The 15,894-nt window shown below is 51.8% G+C and overlaps 1 protein-coding gene and 1 long non-coding RNA gene across 19 annotated transcripts in view; one reads left to right on the top strand and one right to left on the bottom strand.

The window, feature by feature from the left end:
- Nucleotides 1-3,348: 3,348 nt before the first annotated feature.
- The window catches only part of Phldb1 (pleckstrin homology like domain family B member 1), a 47,265-nt gene continuing 34,719 nt past the window's right edge, over nt 3,349-15,894 (top strand). For 6 of the 18 annotated variants that reach the window (XM_048795954.1, XM_048795955.1, XM_048795950.1 and 3 more), the window contains exons 1-4: nt 4,657-5,631; nt 9,219-9,299; nt 9,977-10,100; nt 10,954-11,124. In XM_048795954.1, the coding sequence (XP_048651911.1) occupies nt 5,587-5,631; nt 9,219-9,299; nt 9,977-10,100; nt 10,954-11,124 (421 nt within the window). In that variant the 5' untranslated portion in view covers nt 4,657-5,586. Of the gene's footprint in view, nt 3,468-4,656; nt 5,632-9,218; nt 9,300-9,976; nt 10,101-10,953; nt 11,125-15,894 lie in introns of those variants that run through there. The other 12 variants (XM_048795951.1, XM_048795953.1, XM_048795949.1 and 9 more) reach the window with 12 other exon arrangements.
- Nucleotides 4,625-15,894, bottom strand: part of LOC125613967 — a 24,402-nt gene continuing 13,132 nt past the window's right edge. Inside the window, exons 2-3 of the long non-coding RNA XR_007344599.1 lie at nt 13,683-13,693; nt 4,625-4,663 (exon numbers count right to left, since the gene is read on the bottom strand). This is a non-coding gene — a long non-coding RNA (uncharacterized LOC125613967). The remainder of the gene's footprint in view (nt 4,664-13,682; nt 13,694-15,894) is intronic.

Genomic DNA, 15,894 nt, shown 5'->3' with positions numbered 1-15,894 from the left:
TTTTTTTTTTTTTTTTTTTTTTTTTTTTTTTTTTTTTTTAATGTGGGCTGAGGATAGAACCCAGTGCCTCATGCATGCTAGGCAAGTGCTCTGCTACTAAGCTACAGTCCCAGCCCGAGAGTATGGCTTCTTTTCAGGTAGGCTTCAGGGGAATCAAATGAAACATAAGGCTGGGGATGTAGCTCAGTGGTAGAACACTTGCCTAGCATGTGTGAAGCCCTGGGTTCAATCCCTAGTACTGGGGGCAGGGAGGCAAAAACTCAGAATGACTCCTCTATACTAAGCACATTTATCTTATAGTAACACCACATACACATACATACATGTCCATTCCCTCTTCTTACCTCATTTGGCAAGTATATTTACAACTCTAGAGCTTTGAAATTCCTATTATACCTACAAGTAGGTTGGTTGCTGTGCATTCCCGTTACCCAAGGGCAGACCCCATCTCTATAAATGTCTTCTATCTTACCCTGGGGAGTTAGTGATAAATACAAGGTAGGCCTTTAGGGAAATTAGACTAACTTTCCCATTCCAGGCTGTTTTCCCTCTCACAAACAAAAGAAGCCAAACTACCAGGCACTTTCTCCCATTCTTCACCAAAAAAGAAGGTTTTTGCCATGTTAACTACTTAACTCCTAAGTGGTTTAATCCAATTCTGGAAACATCAGGTTGGTTACCAAACCAGGACAGGAGTTATTAGAAAGAAAGGCATTACAAATCCAAGGCAAAGAGAAATGGAAACAGGTCTTGTTTCCCATTCTTTTGTCCAAATGAGTCTGATGATGGAAATTGAAGGCAGGCCCTAGAGCTAATGCAACAGGCTTTCTACCACTATGTGTACCCCAAGCCTTTAATGCTTGTTCTTTACAGCCCACAGGAAGATCCTAAGCCCCAGACACAGAACCAGTCATCTGTCCTGCCCAAATTTCCCACTCAGTTTAGATCTATTAGGTTTGTGTAATTTTTCTAGGACAAGCTGAGAAAAGAGCTTCTGCTGCTTTGCAGCCACTGAAACAAAGTTTGAACATTTTCCCAAGTTGAATGCAGCGAGGAGTTGTTTGGCATCTTTGCTGCTACCACACCTAACACTAATGATGCCTGAGTACAGAATCCAAAGAAGTCAGAAAGGGATAGCTTTGTGGGAGAGGGTGTGTATATCTACAGGGACTGCTAGTTGTGTGAGCAACAATCACCTCTTTTTGGGGTAGAGGGAGTGCAGTTTGAGAAGAGGGACAGAGTGAGAAATATGCCAAAGCAAAGGCAGGAGGAGTGTGGAATCCACTCCTGACATTCATAGCCAAGTGCAGAGGCCTTGAAAAAAAATCCACTCTTCCTTCCACACCCAGTCTTTGCCCTCTCCCCCTGCTTCCATTTCGGAAAGTCTGAAGCATGCCTGGAAAGCTGTTTTCTGCTTTCTTCTCTCTTCCTCCCCCTTTCCTGAGCTCCCAGCTGCTCGACCTCTTGCGTAACTGTGAGAAAGCACTGAGTTATTTGATGGGCTCCAGATGTGGAGTGGGAAGAGGGTGGAGGGATGGGGGCGGTAGGTCTTCAGTCCCCTGAGTGCTCTTACTGTGGGAACATAGAGACCCAACACAGCAGGAGAGGGGACACATTGCACAGAGCCTTCATCAAGGGGTCAGCTGGTCCCTGGATTGGGAGGACAGTGAGGACAGTTAGGTGCTGTTTCAACCCCCTGCCTCAGCAGCAGCTGCCTCTATGATCAGCTCAATTATTCCTTGAAATTCTTCTTTACCGAGACAGTAAAGAGGAGCTAGGGTTGGAAATGAAAAATTCTGAGGTACCCCAATCTGAGCCCCTCCACAAATGCTGGGTGTTGGTATATGGGATACAACAATTTTGTTTCTTTTTCTTTTTTAAACACAACAGAATAGCTTGAAAATTACTGTTGTGAACCGCTTCATGAAGGCTGGCCAGAGTTAAAGTCCTTTCATGAACCTCAAACTGTATGAACAGAGGAAGAACGAGGCTTGCCTCCCAACTCCTGAGGTTTCCTGGTACCCACAGTGTGTACTGGAAACTGACTGTCCCACCTCCACTGCTTAGAACAGGTAGCAACAAAAAGCACCCTCCCCTCTCCCCCTTCTTGTCCACTGCTTGGCTGGATCAGTCTCTGGTGGTGAAGGGCCCCCTGCTAATGCTAGCCCTGTCAATGAGTGACCAGGGATTCCTGCTGTTCAGACTCCTGCTGTTTCTGGGTTAGGGAGAGAGGGCAGAAACTAAAACCACCAGATCAGAACAAGGCTTTTCCATCTCAAAGACAATTTATTTTTTTGCTATCCACTCAGCTGGAATTTAGGCTAGACTTGGGGTTTCCTGCTCCTTCCTTCAGCCAGGAAGAGTCTCTGGGGTCCCTCTATAGCATTCAGGTTAAAGAGATCCACTCTAGCTGAGTTCAGCTCCCTAGGGCCTCCCAGCCAGTCTCCTGAGGCAAGAGTTGGCTTTGCAAGTTAAGGATCCACTGTCAGTGTTCAATTTCTAGGTGGGGATTGAGACAGAGAATGACTGACCAGGCTCAGTTTCTAGGCTGCTCTTAAGTGTTTAATGCTCCTCTTTTTTTCTCTTATTAACCCTCATTCTTCAAAGACTCAACTTACTATAGGCTTGTGTGTGTCTCTAGCCTGCCTCCCCATTGCCCAACCTCAATCCAGTAGATCTGTGGTGGGGTGGAGCTAATGGGGAGCTGGTGGTAGTAACTCCACTTGGCTTTCCTCTGCTTTTCAGATTGCGTGGCACTTTAACATGCCTTCTTTACCTATTCTTAGGAAACTGTGAAGCCTCATATGCAGGGTTCTCAACCTCATTTGTGGCTTTTCATGGTGGGCCTTGGAATGGAGTGAGGAGAGGTGGTAAGGAGGGAAGACCTAGGTGTCCCCAGTAGATGTTCTGGAGGAAATGTTGAATTGAGAGTATGTTGGGGCTGCGCCGACTAGGAGGTTCAGTGGGAACCAGTGGAGGTTTTAGGCATATAAGATGACAGAGAAGAGAATAGGAGACAAGAGGGAGCGCAAGCTGTCAAAAACACCCTCTCAAAACAGCGTCAAAACAGGGGTCCAGGGTGGTCTAGGAGAGTCCAGAGGGGAGGGCGGAAGGAAAGGCTGTGTGCTCGTGTGCTGTGGTGGTGGTGGTGGTGGTGGTGGCAGTGGCGGTGGAGAGCCAGCTGTACAGATGAACAAAGCGGGCGCTGTGCAGGCGGGGGGGAGGTGCTGCTGTGGGAAAGGGTGGGTGGGGACCTTGGGCTCCAGCCCACAAGGGCGTCTTCTCTGGCTGGCCAGGCTGACAGGACGGGGTGGGGGCGGGGACTCGCGGGGGTGGGGGGCGGGACAGGGCTCAGCTCTCCCTCCTGACTCAGAGGACTCCCAAGGAAAAGTAACAGTGTTCTCCCCAGTTTGAGGCCGCCGCGGCGGAGCCGGGCCAAGGGACCGGTGTCCCCCTCACCCCTCGAGGTAAGCGCACCTCCTCTCATTACTCTCACGGCAGGTTCACTGCACGGCTGGGACCGCATAAGGGAAAGTCCCCAGGTACTGGCGAGATCAGCTCTAGAGTAGGGAGCTCGGAAGAAACCCGTAGGGAAGGAGGGGACATCTCAGGTGAGTGCGTGGAGATGAAAAGGGCTTTGTGGGAGTCAGCTTCGATACTTTCCCGTGAGCAGCTTGATTTTGCCCTTCCAAGCCGCTGCCAACGTTGCCGCCAGAGGGGGCCCTTGTGGACTCCCCCCCCCCCCAAAAGGACTCTGAGATTTGCGGATCCAAACTCTCCTTTAGGCACCACCACGGCTAGACGGACATTTGCGGTGGCGTGTGTGCGTGCGTGCCCTTGTCTCCAAAGCCCACACCAACTTCTCCGACAAAAGCAGGAACACAGGAAGGGGGATCCCCAGTGGCGTATCCGCTCTTGTCCCTGGGTCAGCCGCCTTGATAGATTTCGAAGGGATAAGGAGTCCTGCTCGGAGGAACGGGAGTCCAGGAGGGATCCTTGGGGCTGTCCAGGAGATGGGAAGCGCGTTTGAGGTTTCCCAGGCACTCTTCAAGACCCCATGTCTTTTGGGGTCCCGGAGGCCACATGGGGCACCTTGAAAGAGTAAGTCGCAGGTTTTCGCCACGCCTTCGCGGTCTGGATCCGAATGCCTAGCGGAGTTCCCCCGAGCCGAGGCTGAGCCAAGTCATCGGGCTCCCCCGGGATGGGGAAGTGCAGGCGGACGACTGACTGGGTGGGGCCGCCGGGCGCAGGGTTGCCGAGGCGCCCCAGACGCTTCCGCGGAGGTGGGCGCGTTAGCCGGGACTTGGCTCGCTATCGCACCGCGCGGCGGGGGACCCCGGGCGCCGGGGCGGGGCTGCATTCTGGGCCCGTTAGCTCAGCGGTCCCGGAGGCTCCCGGGGGCTGATTCATCCGACGGCGGGTTCATCCACAGCTGTCACACAAGCGCAAGCTCTCACGTCGGGCATCCTCACAGCACACACACATAGCTCCCCACCCTCCACTCCCACGCGTTACATACACACAGCCCCTGTGCTACGTTCGCTATTGGGACACACGCAGAAACCCTAACACGCCTAGACCCCACCACACGTTTCACACTGCACGACTCACGTATAGGAAACCGTACCCCGTGCTCACGCAGCCCCATTCACACGCTGCCCCGCTTACACACCTAAGTCCCCACCCACACAGGCAGCCTCACTCACACATGCAGTCCCTCACACATGCCAGTCCCCTTCCTGCAGCTGCCCAGCTGCAAGCTGCTGTGTGTAGGGGCCATTCCTTTTCCCCGCCGCGCAAACAAGCGGTTCCTTCTCCCTGCCCAACCAAAGAAAGGCCTCTTGTCCCGAAGTCAGGGCGGGCGGGGCAGTGCGGCAGTCAGCCCAACACTGCCGCCTTGTCCCACCCGGCGGCCTGGGGAAGGGCAACCAAGAGGGTGACAGGGGCCTCTAGCGTACGGAAATCCCACGCGACCTGCCGGTTTCAGAGAGGTGAACGAGATGAACCTTTCCCGCATCCCCCAACTAAAAATCACACCCCCAAACTACACTCACATCTCTTACTGGGGCTGTATCCTCTGTCATCTGGCTGCATCTCCTCTCCCCCACTTGTGGGGCCGCTGGTCTGCCCCTAATCTCCCTCTTTTCCTCCACTTCGCCTACCTACCGCTCTACGGTCACCCCCTCCACTGCCCCTCTACCTCCTGGGACCTTCCCAATTTTCCCCATCGTCTATCCTCAGTCTCTCCCCCGCCATCCTCTGCACTTAATCTCCTCTGATTTCATTTTTTTCTTATCCCCAGGCTCACTCTTAAACGTCCCCCTCCAACCCCCCGCGTGTCGCTTTCCCCTCCCAGTCCCTTCGCAGACGCCCTTATTTAAGTTTTCTCCTTTCTGGGGGCCTTTGGACACCCCCGCCCCGCTCGGGCGTCCCGCCCTCTGGGCTCCTAGCCTCAGTTTCCTTCCTGTCCTGACTCCTTCCTCTGACTGTGGCCCTTCCCGGAGGGCGGATGTGTGCCCGGGAAGGCGAAAGCCGCAGCGGGCCGAGAGGACCCCAGCTCGGCGCCGCAGGCCAACGGCCACAGCCATGCGACACTGGGGGCGAGGCCTCGGCTGGCCTCCCGGGACCAAGGTGAGCGCCGAAGTGACCCGCAAAGACTTGGGTGTCGCAAGCAGTGGTCCCACGGGGGACAGGCCTTTCCCTCGGCGCTGGCTATAGAGCTCGCATCTCGGGCGTCACTGGGAGCCCCAGGAGCCTCCTTCAGTGCTTGCAGGTGCCAGAGCTGGTTGGCCCGGGCCTCACTTCACTCATTCGGGTGCAGAGGTCCCGAGGGGAGTCTTTGAGCGCCCCACTCGGCAGACAAGGCTGGGACCGGTGTCCCGTGTTGCCCAGCTGCTCGCGCGTTCCCGCTAGGCGAGGAGGCCAATGGGGCCAGTCCGGGGTGACCTCCTCGACGCAGTCGTGGACTTTCCCTGTAGCTCTCCAAATCTGGCCAGTTAGGCGTCCACACCTTGCTCCGGAGGAGGCATTTGGGCATCTGTGTGAGGGTGTGGGAGCCGGCTTCCTTGCCCCAGAGTGGGACTCACACCACAGCGGCCTTTTTCTGGCGGCGGGGCGGGGCAGTTTCCCAGAAAGGCAGCAGAGGCCGGGGCGGGTGAGTAATTACAGTCGAGGGTAGTGGGTAGCAGCCGGGTGGGACGGAAGCGGGCCAGCCAGTTGGGGGCGCCCGGGCGCAGAGCCGCTTCGCCGCCCCGGCTGGGGTTGGGGTCTGAGGAAGGGACGCCCCCAGGTGGCCGCTCTCTCTGGCGCTGCGAGACCCCTAAGTCAACGCAGCTCTGGTGCTGGGGCAGGTTGGTTTGGATGTCTTACACTTGACTTGGGTTAGGTTTCTGAGCTGGAGCCACAGCCTTGCACCTCCCAGTCTCTACATATTCTCTTATCTTCTTCCTACAACTCTCTCCTTATCTCTCCCTCTCCTTTCACCTCCTTGTTCCATTCTCACCTCTCATCTAATCACTCTTATTCCCCATCAACATAATTCTTTATCTCCACTTGAATTTCTTTGGTGTAAATAAATGATCACAGGAAAGGCTTCAGAGTGACAAACACTCCAGGGTGGCAGATGAAGAAACTGAGGCCCAGAAAGGTGAAGTGCCTTGCTCAAGGTCACACAACTCATAATAAGAGCTGGCATTTTTATAGTGCTTTGCACTTTGTAGAGTGTCATTTAGTAAAATACTGAATCTCCAGACAATCTTTTTTTTTAAAACTAACAGTTTTATTGATGTGTGATTTATATACCATAAAATCCACCCAATTTAAGTGTGCAATGTTTTTTAGTATATTTACAGAGCTGTGCAACCATCATCAAAATTTAATTTTAAAACATTTCTATCAACCCTCTCAAAATCTTTATGCCCATTTGTTCACTCTCTATTCTACCTTTAGCCTCAGGCAAACACTAATCCAATCTTTTAAAATTATTATTATTAGTTTTATAGAAGATTGACTTGACAATCAGAGAAGTTAAATAACTTGTCCAAAATTTTATAGCTAATAAATAATAAAGTCAGCAGAGAATTTAAGGCTATAGTATCCCAGTTTAAAATTTTTTCCAGCTGAGAGTGGTGGCACATGACTATAATCCCAGCCACTCAGAAGGCTGAGGCAGAAGGATTACAAATTCAAGGCCAACCTCATCAATTTAATGAGACCCTCTCTCAAAATAAAAAATAAAATGGGCTGGCAGTGTAGCTCAATGATAGAATGCCCCTAGGTTCAATCTTCAGTACCACATAAAAATAAAAATAAAACTCTTCACAGAAGGATGATGCCTTTTCTTCACCATTGTGTCCTTTTTAATTTTTTTTACCCATTCTTTTACATAAACTCCCCATTCCCAATCCACTCTCTTGTCTCTATCCCTCAGAAAATGCTGAGGGATTTTCCTGAGTCTAAGGAAGCAGGATAGCAATCTGTCCCTGGAAACTTCCCTGTGGCCAGGATGCCTGGGCAGATGCCAAGCCAGCTTGGGGCTTGGTGTGTTAATGGCCTTTGCTTTCCCTCTTCCCAGGCAAGCTTGGGGTGGGCCCCAGGCACTATTCCGGCCTCTCTTCCGCCAGCTTGGTTGGAAATGGTGACGGAGATGATGTAGTCCTGGCCCGGAAGGGTGGAACCTGGGAGGATAAATTTAGTAGCTCCATGACTGAGGCCCTTGGGACCCTTTGCCAGGGTCAGACACTTCCTGGAATGCTGGCTCCTGCCCCTACTTCCTCTGTAAGTCACCTGGTAGATGGCAGCAAGAAACAGTATAAGGACACCCTGCTTTCCTTATCTACCTCCCTAAGCCCTTAGCTTTCCCGGGCAATATTTCAGCAGCCAATGAATGTTTCTCACTTTGACACTTTGGCCAGATGATGGACATGTAGACACACAGTAACATACAAAGTTTCTTCCTCACATTTCTCAGGTACTAGAATCATAAACCAGGGAAAGAGGGATGGGTGGTGGTGGTAGGTGGGTGGGGATTCAAGTTCTGGTTCTGGAATCTAAGCTTCCTACAGCACCAAGCTAGGTAAGAACACAATAGTCCTACATTCTCAGTAATAGTCACCATTGAGACTTAGCTGATTAGGTTGAGGTGAGGTTGCTTTCTGGGGAAGAGAAGACATAAGAGTTGAGATAAACAGAGATGGCAAGAATAGCTGTGTTTTTCCTGTGTCTCTTTTAAGAAAACATCCTGCTAGCTGGGGCAATGGCTCATGCCTATAATCTCAGCAACTTAAGAGGGCACACTGAGGCAGGAGGATCACAAGTTTCAAGGCTAGCCTGGGCAACTTAGCAAGACTCTGTCTCAAAAAATAAAAAGGGTTGGCTGGACTTGCTCAGTGGTAGAGAGCTCGCCTAGCATGCATGAGGCACTGAGTTCAATCTTCAGCACCACATTAAAAAAAACAAAAAAAGGTATTGTGTCCACTTACAACTAAAAAAATATAAAAAGGGCTGGGAATAGAGCCTAGTAGTAAAGTCCCCTGGGTTCAATCCCTGGTACCCCCTCCCAAAAGGAAGGAAGAAAGAAAAAACATCCTACTGAGACCCCTGGGAAAGAGGCAGAGGAAGAAAAGGAAAGGATGGGGGATGGAGCCCTTTTCAATTAAGTTACCCACCTGGAGACTCTTTGTCTACTGGTGTCCCTGGAGGGGCTTCCCTGGATTTTGCTCTTCTACCCACCCATTAGTGGGATTTCCCCCAACCTACTTAAGGGTCCAGTTGGCTGGGGGTCTTCAGCTGGTAAGATTTGAGTTCTAGGTAGCACAGAGCAAGGAAGCACAGAAATACAGGCCAGGGGCTGGGGATGTGGCTCAAGCGGTAGTGCACTCGCCTGGCATGCGTGTGGCCCGGGTTCGATCCTCAGCACCACATACAAATAAAGATGTTGTGTCCGCCAAGAACTGAAAAATAAATATTAAAAAAATTCTCTCTCTCTCTCTCTCTCTCTCTTTAAAAAAAAAGAGAAGAAAGAAAGAAGGCCAGGCCCTATTAGGCTATTTGTGTTTACCCTGGCAAGGGCCAGGACTGGTATGGTGTGGTGGCTGTGTTGTGGCTGGTGAGGAGAGGGTAGCTGCTGCTGCCTCGGCCCTGAGAACCCTGCCACAGAGCCTATTTCTTTCCCTCTTCTACCCTGAGCTCCCCATCTCACCTTTATCCTGTGCCCCCAGGAACTCTGGAGTCCTAGGACCATGGATGCTCTCAATAGGAGCCAGGTAGGCCCTGGATGCAAGACCCAGGTTGTGGTGCAGGTGAGTGGGTTTGGGGCCATGGCGTAAGAGGGTTATTGATGGGGATGTGTTCAGCTGTTCTACCCATCTGTGGCCCTAGCCTAAGGATGAGAGCAGCAGTTCTGTTCCTCTCTGTCCTTCCCCAGTTACCAAGCCTATTAACAGCTGAGTCTTTATCTGAATCAGGTTAATTGGTTCACCTAGAAACTCCCCTTTGAAAGTCAGAAGCGGTTTACAGGTTGTCCCTGGACTGTATCACTGGGCTGGATCCTGGATCGACGCCTCCGCCCTTCCTTGTAGCTTAGTTTAGTAGGGGCAAGCAGCAGCCAGGTAGATAGCCAGGGACAAAACTGAAAGGAGCTGGGCTGGCCCTCCTCTACAGTGCCCCCTCCTCCTTACCTAGTGCTCTGCCCCCCCCTTCTCTCCTTGTTTCTGTTTTAATAGACAAAAGGGGCAGTTGAGCCAAGACTTGAGATAAATCCAGTGGGGCGAGTTAGTGGCCTAGATTCAGATCTAATTACAATTTAGTGGAATAATGCTTTGTGTAAGATTTTGTGCTAAGCCTTTCAGCACCTCAGAGCCCTTTGGAGAGAGAGGGACAAGGGCTGGAGAGAATGCTGGTGCGACTGGGACTAGGGTGGTAAGGTGCTGGCCCAATGTCTATAATGATGCTCATCTCCTACCCCCACTACCTGCAGAAAGGACCCTTGGACCTGATCGAGACAGGCAAAGGGCTGAAAGTGCAAACGGACAAACCGCATCTGGTGAGCTTGGGCAGCGGGCGGCTCAGCACAGCCATCACCCTTCTGCCACTGGAGGAAGGTAAGCGTGGACAGGGACTCCCCACCCTCATCATTACAGGCATTCTGTTCTGGAGGCCATTCCCTTGCATATGTTGGGGGCCCTTCTGCCTCTGCCAGCAATGCTGGCCTTGTCTCAGCAATGCTTCCCCAGACCGCCTGCCTTCTTTGGTAGATAATCTGGCTCCATTCTAGGATTAAAGATCAGTTTAGAAACAAGAAGGAGAGCACATTGCTCTTAGCAACCAGTATGTCCCAGGGAAAAAGGGATCCCACTCCATGATGATGCCTGCGTGAGAGGCAGGACCAGTGGAGAATGGTGAGATGGAAGAGGGGGCTCCATCTCCCAAGAGGAGGCCCTGGCGTGGCTCCCTATAATTCTCAGCTTCTGCCCTCCCCTCTTCTCTCCTGGCTGCACCTGTTGCCTGGGTGATACTACATTCCCCACATTCTCCAAATACCAGTCCCAGGGACTCTGCCAAGGAGGGGCTGGGGGAGAGGCTGCACTGGGTGAGAGGAAGGAAGGGAAGGGATGGGTTGCAGGTGGCAGAAGGAAAAGGGGAGAGCAAGAAAAGGGAACAGCCAGAAGGGGGAAAAGAAAAAGGAACTTAGTGGGTAGGGAAACTAAAGGAGGTATCCTCCTTTTCTACTCTCTCAGTCTGGCTCCTGTGCCCTTTGTGCCTTCCCATTCCAAGGCAGAGTTTTCTGTTTGAGAAGAGCTTTTGTCACTTACAGTCTCAACCAGACTCAGGGGCCCAGGAGGGGTGAGCTGTGGTGGGCAGAGATTCTCCCTGGATTCCCACAGTGACCCTTCTTGCTCTCTCTGCCTCCTCCGCCTGGACAGTCCCCTGATTTAGTTTGCCTTCTGTCTTCAGGGAGAACAGTGATTGGCTCCGCAGCCAGAGACATCTCACTTCAGGGTCCAGGCTTGGCTCCAGAGCACTGCTACATTGAGAACCTGCAGGGTACCCTTACCCTCTATCCTTGTGGCAATGCCTGCACTATTGATGGGCTCCCCATCCGGCAGCCTACCCGGCTCACTCAGGGTAAGGTTTGACGCCCCTAAACTGAGGAGGGAGCCTCTTGGTCACAGCTTGTGCATGCTGGGTGTAGGGGAAACCTAACGTGGTGGTTACCATGGTAACTGCCTGAATGGTCATAGTCAGGTGCCTCTGGACTTACAAAACCCCTCCAGCAGCCAGACTTGTCTTCAACCTGCTTTTCTTTTCTGGGTATCCTTACCTTGCCTCCCCACACCATGCGGAGAGAAGAGGCTCTAATTCCTGCTGTCAGAGGGCCTGGGAGCGAGTGTGTGTGGCTGTTAATGGTTGTTGGGAGAGAGCAAGTGGAACAGCAGTCTTAAGAGGATCAATGGTACTGTTCCTCGATGCCAAAAGGGAATTTAGAGAAGCTGTTGAGGAAGATGAAACCCCTGTGGAAATGGGGCAAGTTAGCCGAGTCTGATGGCACAATCTGAGGACGTGCCTGTTCCTGCTACAAGACTGTCATGAATATGGTCACCGCTCTGTTTCCCAAAGCACCAGCCATTCTCTTATGCAAGGGAGACCCTGTTGTGTAAGGACCCCTAATTACGATGGTTATTAGGCTGGTAAAGGGCTGGCCAGGTGGCACTTTGACAGGCCAGGTGTGGAAGTTCCTCTGGAAACTAGGTTCTGAGCATCATTTCATACAGTGAGTTGTTCCATCAGAGGAATAAGAAAAGCAGATGTGGGTGGGGCCAGAGGTGAGGTTATAATGAAGACCAGAGCTTTGGACTATGCCTGGCTCTGCACAGAGGGACTCTCACTGGTCGGAAGCCCTTTGTCAGGGGAAATCCCACTCATTCCATTGTCTCCCAAGCTCCTTCTATTCACATGCCTGGGGCCTTTAAGTGCCATTTTCTTCAAAATTGGCCTGGGAATGACCATGCCCCACTCCTTCCTCCTGCCCCTGAGGTGAGCACAGGGTAGGGAAACAGACTGCAGAGAGACAGGTCCCCAGCAGCAGCAGTAGGGCAAGTCCTTGCCTTCTCTAGGGCTTCAGGATTTCTGACTCTGGTTGAGAAAGAGAAACCCAGGAAATGGGGCTTTGGTCATGATGCCATCTGGTTCCTGATGGTCCGGTTCAGTCTCAGAGGGAGCATCTACTCCAGGATTTGGGTGCGTGCAGGTGAGACAGCAGAGAAATAAGGAGAAGCAGGGCAAAGTTCAAAGGTGGCCCAGCCCTTACTCCCCAGCCCCCAATCCCATTGCTTCCATTGTTAAGAACACCTTTGCCCCTGGTGCTGTGAGCAGGGTAGTTGTGAGCAGTGCTCCCTATGCTTCTGTTGGATCTTCCCAGAGCATCTTCAGTTCCCTGAGAAGAGGGCGGGCCTGAGGCCATGATGGAATTTTTAAGCATTTCCTGTGGCCCCAGTGACCCCCCTTCCTCAGCCAGAAGCCCACCCTGCCAAGTATGTACCCTCCCACTCTCTTTTGACCCTAAACTCCCTTTACCCCCCACCCCCCAGTAGCCTTCTTGTCTGGGCTCGCCTGTCTCAGAAGCTTGGCAGCCTGTGGAGGGGTAGGCGGAAGCACAAAGGAATGGGTGTTCTTCTCCGAAGCCCTCCCCCTCCCTGGGCTCCAGGAGCTAAGGGTTTCCTTGTCTCATCTCTGGAGCAAGGCACCAAGCCCAGCCTTGCCTGGCCCCACTCCGGACATTCTTGGGAGTGCGTTTCCTTGGGAACTGGGTGGCTCGGGGTGCATGTGTTATCTGTGTGTCTGTGTAACAGGAGTGTGTTTATGTATCTCCGGATATGTTTGTGACTCTAGGCTTGTGTATTTCTGCATTTGTTTGTGTCTTTCCTTGTGTTTATAGATCAGTGTGTTCAAGTGGGTGTGGGGGTGAATCCAGGACTGATGGTACCAAAATGCCCATGAGTGTACTTCAGTGTTTATATGAGAACTCACTGGCCATATGCCTTCGGGTGGGCAGATGCTTGTGAGGACTATTTAGGGCTGGGTTTTGTGGCTCAGTTTTGGAGCCTTTGCTCAGCATGTGTGAAGCCCTGGATTCCATCCTTAGCACTGGGTGGCGGGGAGGGGGGATTTTCCCTGTCTTATTTCTCTTATATGGCCTTATAGAGTGGACCCTCCTCTTTAAAAAACAGAGGGGGTCTTGAGAATAACAAGGAGTCTGCTCTGGCTGGGCCAGGCCTTAGAAACATCATTCTGGGCACTGTGCCCAGCCATGGGCAACTTGGAGAGACACACTTCATGACAGGCAGAGATGGCAGTGACAGGCTCTTCCAGCAGGAGTATGCTTGGGCCAGGGGAGGGGGGAGGCGGGCAGAGAGCAGATGCCAACCTTTATCCTAGAGCTATGAACATGGGAGCATGAAGTGAGGAACCCAGGGGGACCTTGATTCCTCCCAGTACGGGAGCATCTTGGCACATCCCGTGCTGCCCTCTCCTCTACAGAGCAAGAGGTGGAGCTGGGAATAGGACCAAGGAAATAAGGCAGAATCTCAATCTGGGTCTAGGCTGCCCCACCCTGGGATCACAGAGCCAGACCACATGAAAGATCAGGGAGGGGACTAGGAAGGGGAGGGTCCAGAAAGCCACACAGCTCAGGGCGCTGGCTGTCTAGACAGGAGGTCCCCTTCTGCTCCTGATGCACACTGCCAGTCTTTGCCTCCAAGCGTCCTTTACTTTCAAAACCCCACATTGGTGGGTAGGGGCTTGTGTGGGGCCAGCAGAGGAGTGTGCTCTCTGGAGTCCAGGACATTGGGCCTCTTCTTCTCCCACCCAGTTATCAATTATTCCTTCTGTAAATTGGGAGGGAAGACTCCAAGCTTTCTGATAGGAGATTGATGAAGATCTTGACTAATACGGTTCAAAGAAAGGAGAGGCCAAGCGACGCCTTGGAGCTTTCCCACTTCCTTGTGTCTGTCTCCTGCCCTGGTTCTCACTGGCGGGCATCCTCTGCCTGCCTGGGTCTGTCCAGCTGGCCATCACAGTTTCCAGATCTATGAATCACTCTTCCTTGAGGAGGTTTTGTTTTCTAAAACCTCCCCTCAGTTTGCATTTGACCCTATATGGTTTTTCCTTTTTCCCTCAGAAGGGGAATAAGTTTCATATGTGTGTGTGTGTGTGTGTGTGTAACATGGCAGTGACTGCGTGTGGTGATCGGCTATTCAGCAAGGGTGGAAAATTTCCCTCATTATTTCTCTAAGGAGGCTGGTATGTGTGTATATACACATACTTTATTATTTTAAAAAAATTTTTGTAATTGTAGATGGACAGAATGCTTGTATTTTATTTGTTTATTTTTATGTGGCGCTGAGGATTGAACCCAGTGCCTCACATATGTTAGGCAAGTGCTCTGCCCCTGAGCTACAGCCCCAGCCCATACACACACTTTTTTATATTCTAAGGATTGAACCCAGGGGCACTTTACCAGTGAGCTACAGTGATATATATATATATATATACACATACACATACATACACACACACACATACATATATATATTTATTTATTTATTTTGAGACAGGATCTCTCTAAGCTGAGGCTGCCTTGAACTTGTGATCCTCCTGCCTCAGCCTCCTGAGTTGCTGGGGTTACAGGTGTACACCACCACGACTGGCTACATTTATTTATTTATTTTGTTTTGAAATGGGGGTCTCACTATGTTGCCCAGACTGGCCTTAAACTTGAGATCCTCCTGCTCAGCTTCCCGAGTAGGTAGGATCACAGGCAAGCACCACTGGAGATTAACTTTATTTAAGAGTCTCTCCAGGGTCTGAGCAAAAGGATAGCTGTTCCCGAGTAAGAGTGAAACTAAGACAGGGAGTGGGGCCTGGGAGAATGTGTGCATGAGAATAAATGTGTGTGAGACATAAGAGTGGTCTGTGTGGAATGGAGTGTTTGTGAGACCCTGTGCCCAATTGATGTGGTGTCAATGTGACTGAACAGTGTTGGTATGTCTTTGAGAGTTGGTGTGGGGATGTGTGAGCTGCCTAACATGTATTGTGTCCCAGGGTGAATGTGGTGTGTCCCCTAAGATTCTAGTGTCCAGGGTCAGTTCCTTGGGACAAGAGCAACTCTCTGGGGCTCCAGTTGGGTGGTAGGTACCAGCCTGGCTCAGAATCTTCAGCCTGTCCCTGGAGGCACCAGAGACAGATGGCACTGTTTTCCAGATAGAAAGGGTATTTTATTGGGGGAGAGGGCACTTGGGTGCCCCAGGAAGTGGGCTGGTTTGGAAGGGGCAATGCTTTGGTCCAGCCTGGGTCAATGGGGGTGAGCTCTGGGGAGTAGGGACTGGAAGAGTAGATATTTAGGATGGAGACAGGATCTGGACTGTGCTGCCTGTATTGCACAGAGCACTGCTTGACCTGAGTCCCCAGCTTGGGTGACCTTGTCACAGTAGAGACTGAGGTCCAGAGCTGAACCTAGTGACCTACCTGGAACCCACTGGGCCCCCACTCTTCTACTCTTCCTCAGTAGAACCACGGAATGTCCTCTATGGTCACTAAGGACATCCTCCTCATTCTCTAGATAAGTCATCCCAGGCCAAAGGGTGTGACTGGCCCAAGGTGACACTGGCCTGAACCCCAGACCTCCGCCACAGACTTAACCCCAGAGAGTCCTGGGCGAAACCTGCACTTGGCCTCACTCCAGCTTCCTGGCTCTTCAACCTCTGGCCTCTATATTTACCTCTCACTTTTCCTTCAGGAGTTACCTCCCTCGAACCTCTCCTCCCTCTCCGCCCCACTTTTCCTCCTGTCCCTGGCGCGGGATCCCCAGCTTGCTGCCGGTCTGCATCCTCCCGCCCC

This window comes from Marmota marmota, unplaced genomic scaffold (assembly GCF_001458135.2).
Source record: "Marmota marmota marmota unplaced genomic scaffold, marMar, whole genome shotgun sequence".
Lineage (NCBI taxonomy): Eukaryota > Metazoa > Chordata > Mammalia > Rodentia > Sciuridae > Marmota > Marmota marmota.
The sequence above is the reverse complement of the archived record's forward strand: the minus strand, read 5'-3'. Positions and strand labels throughout refer to the sequence as shown.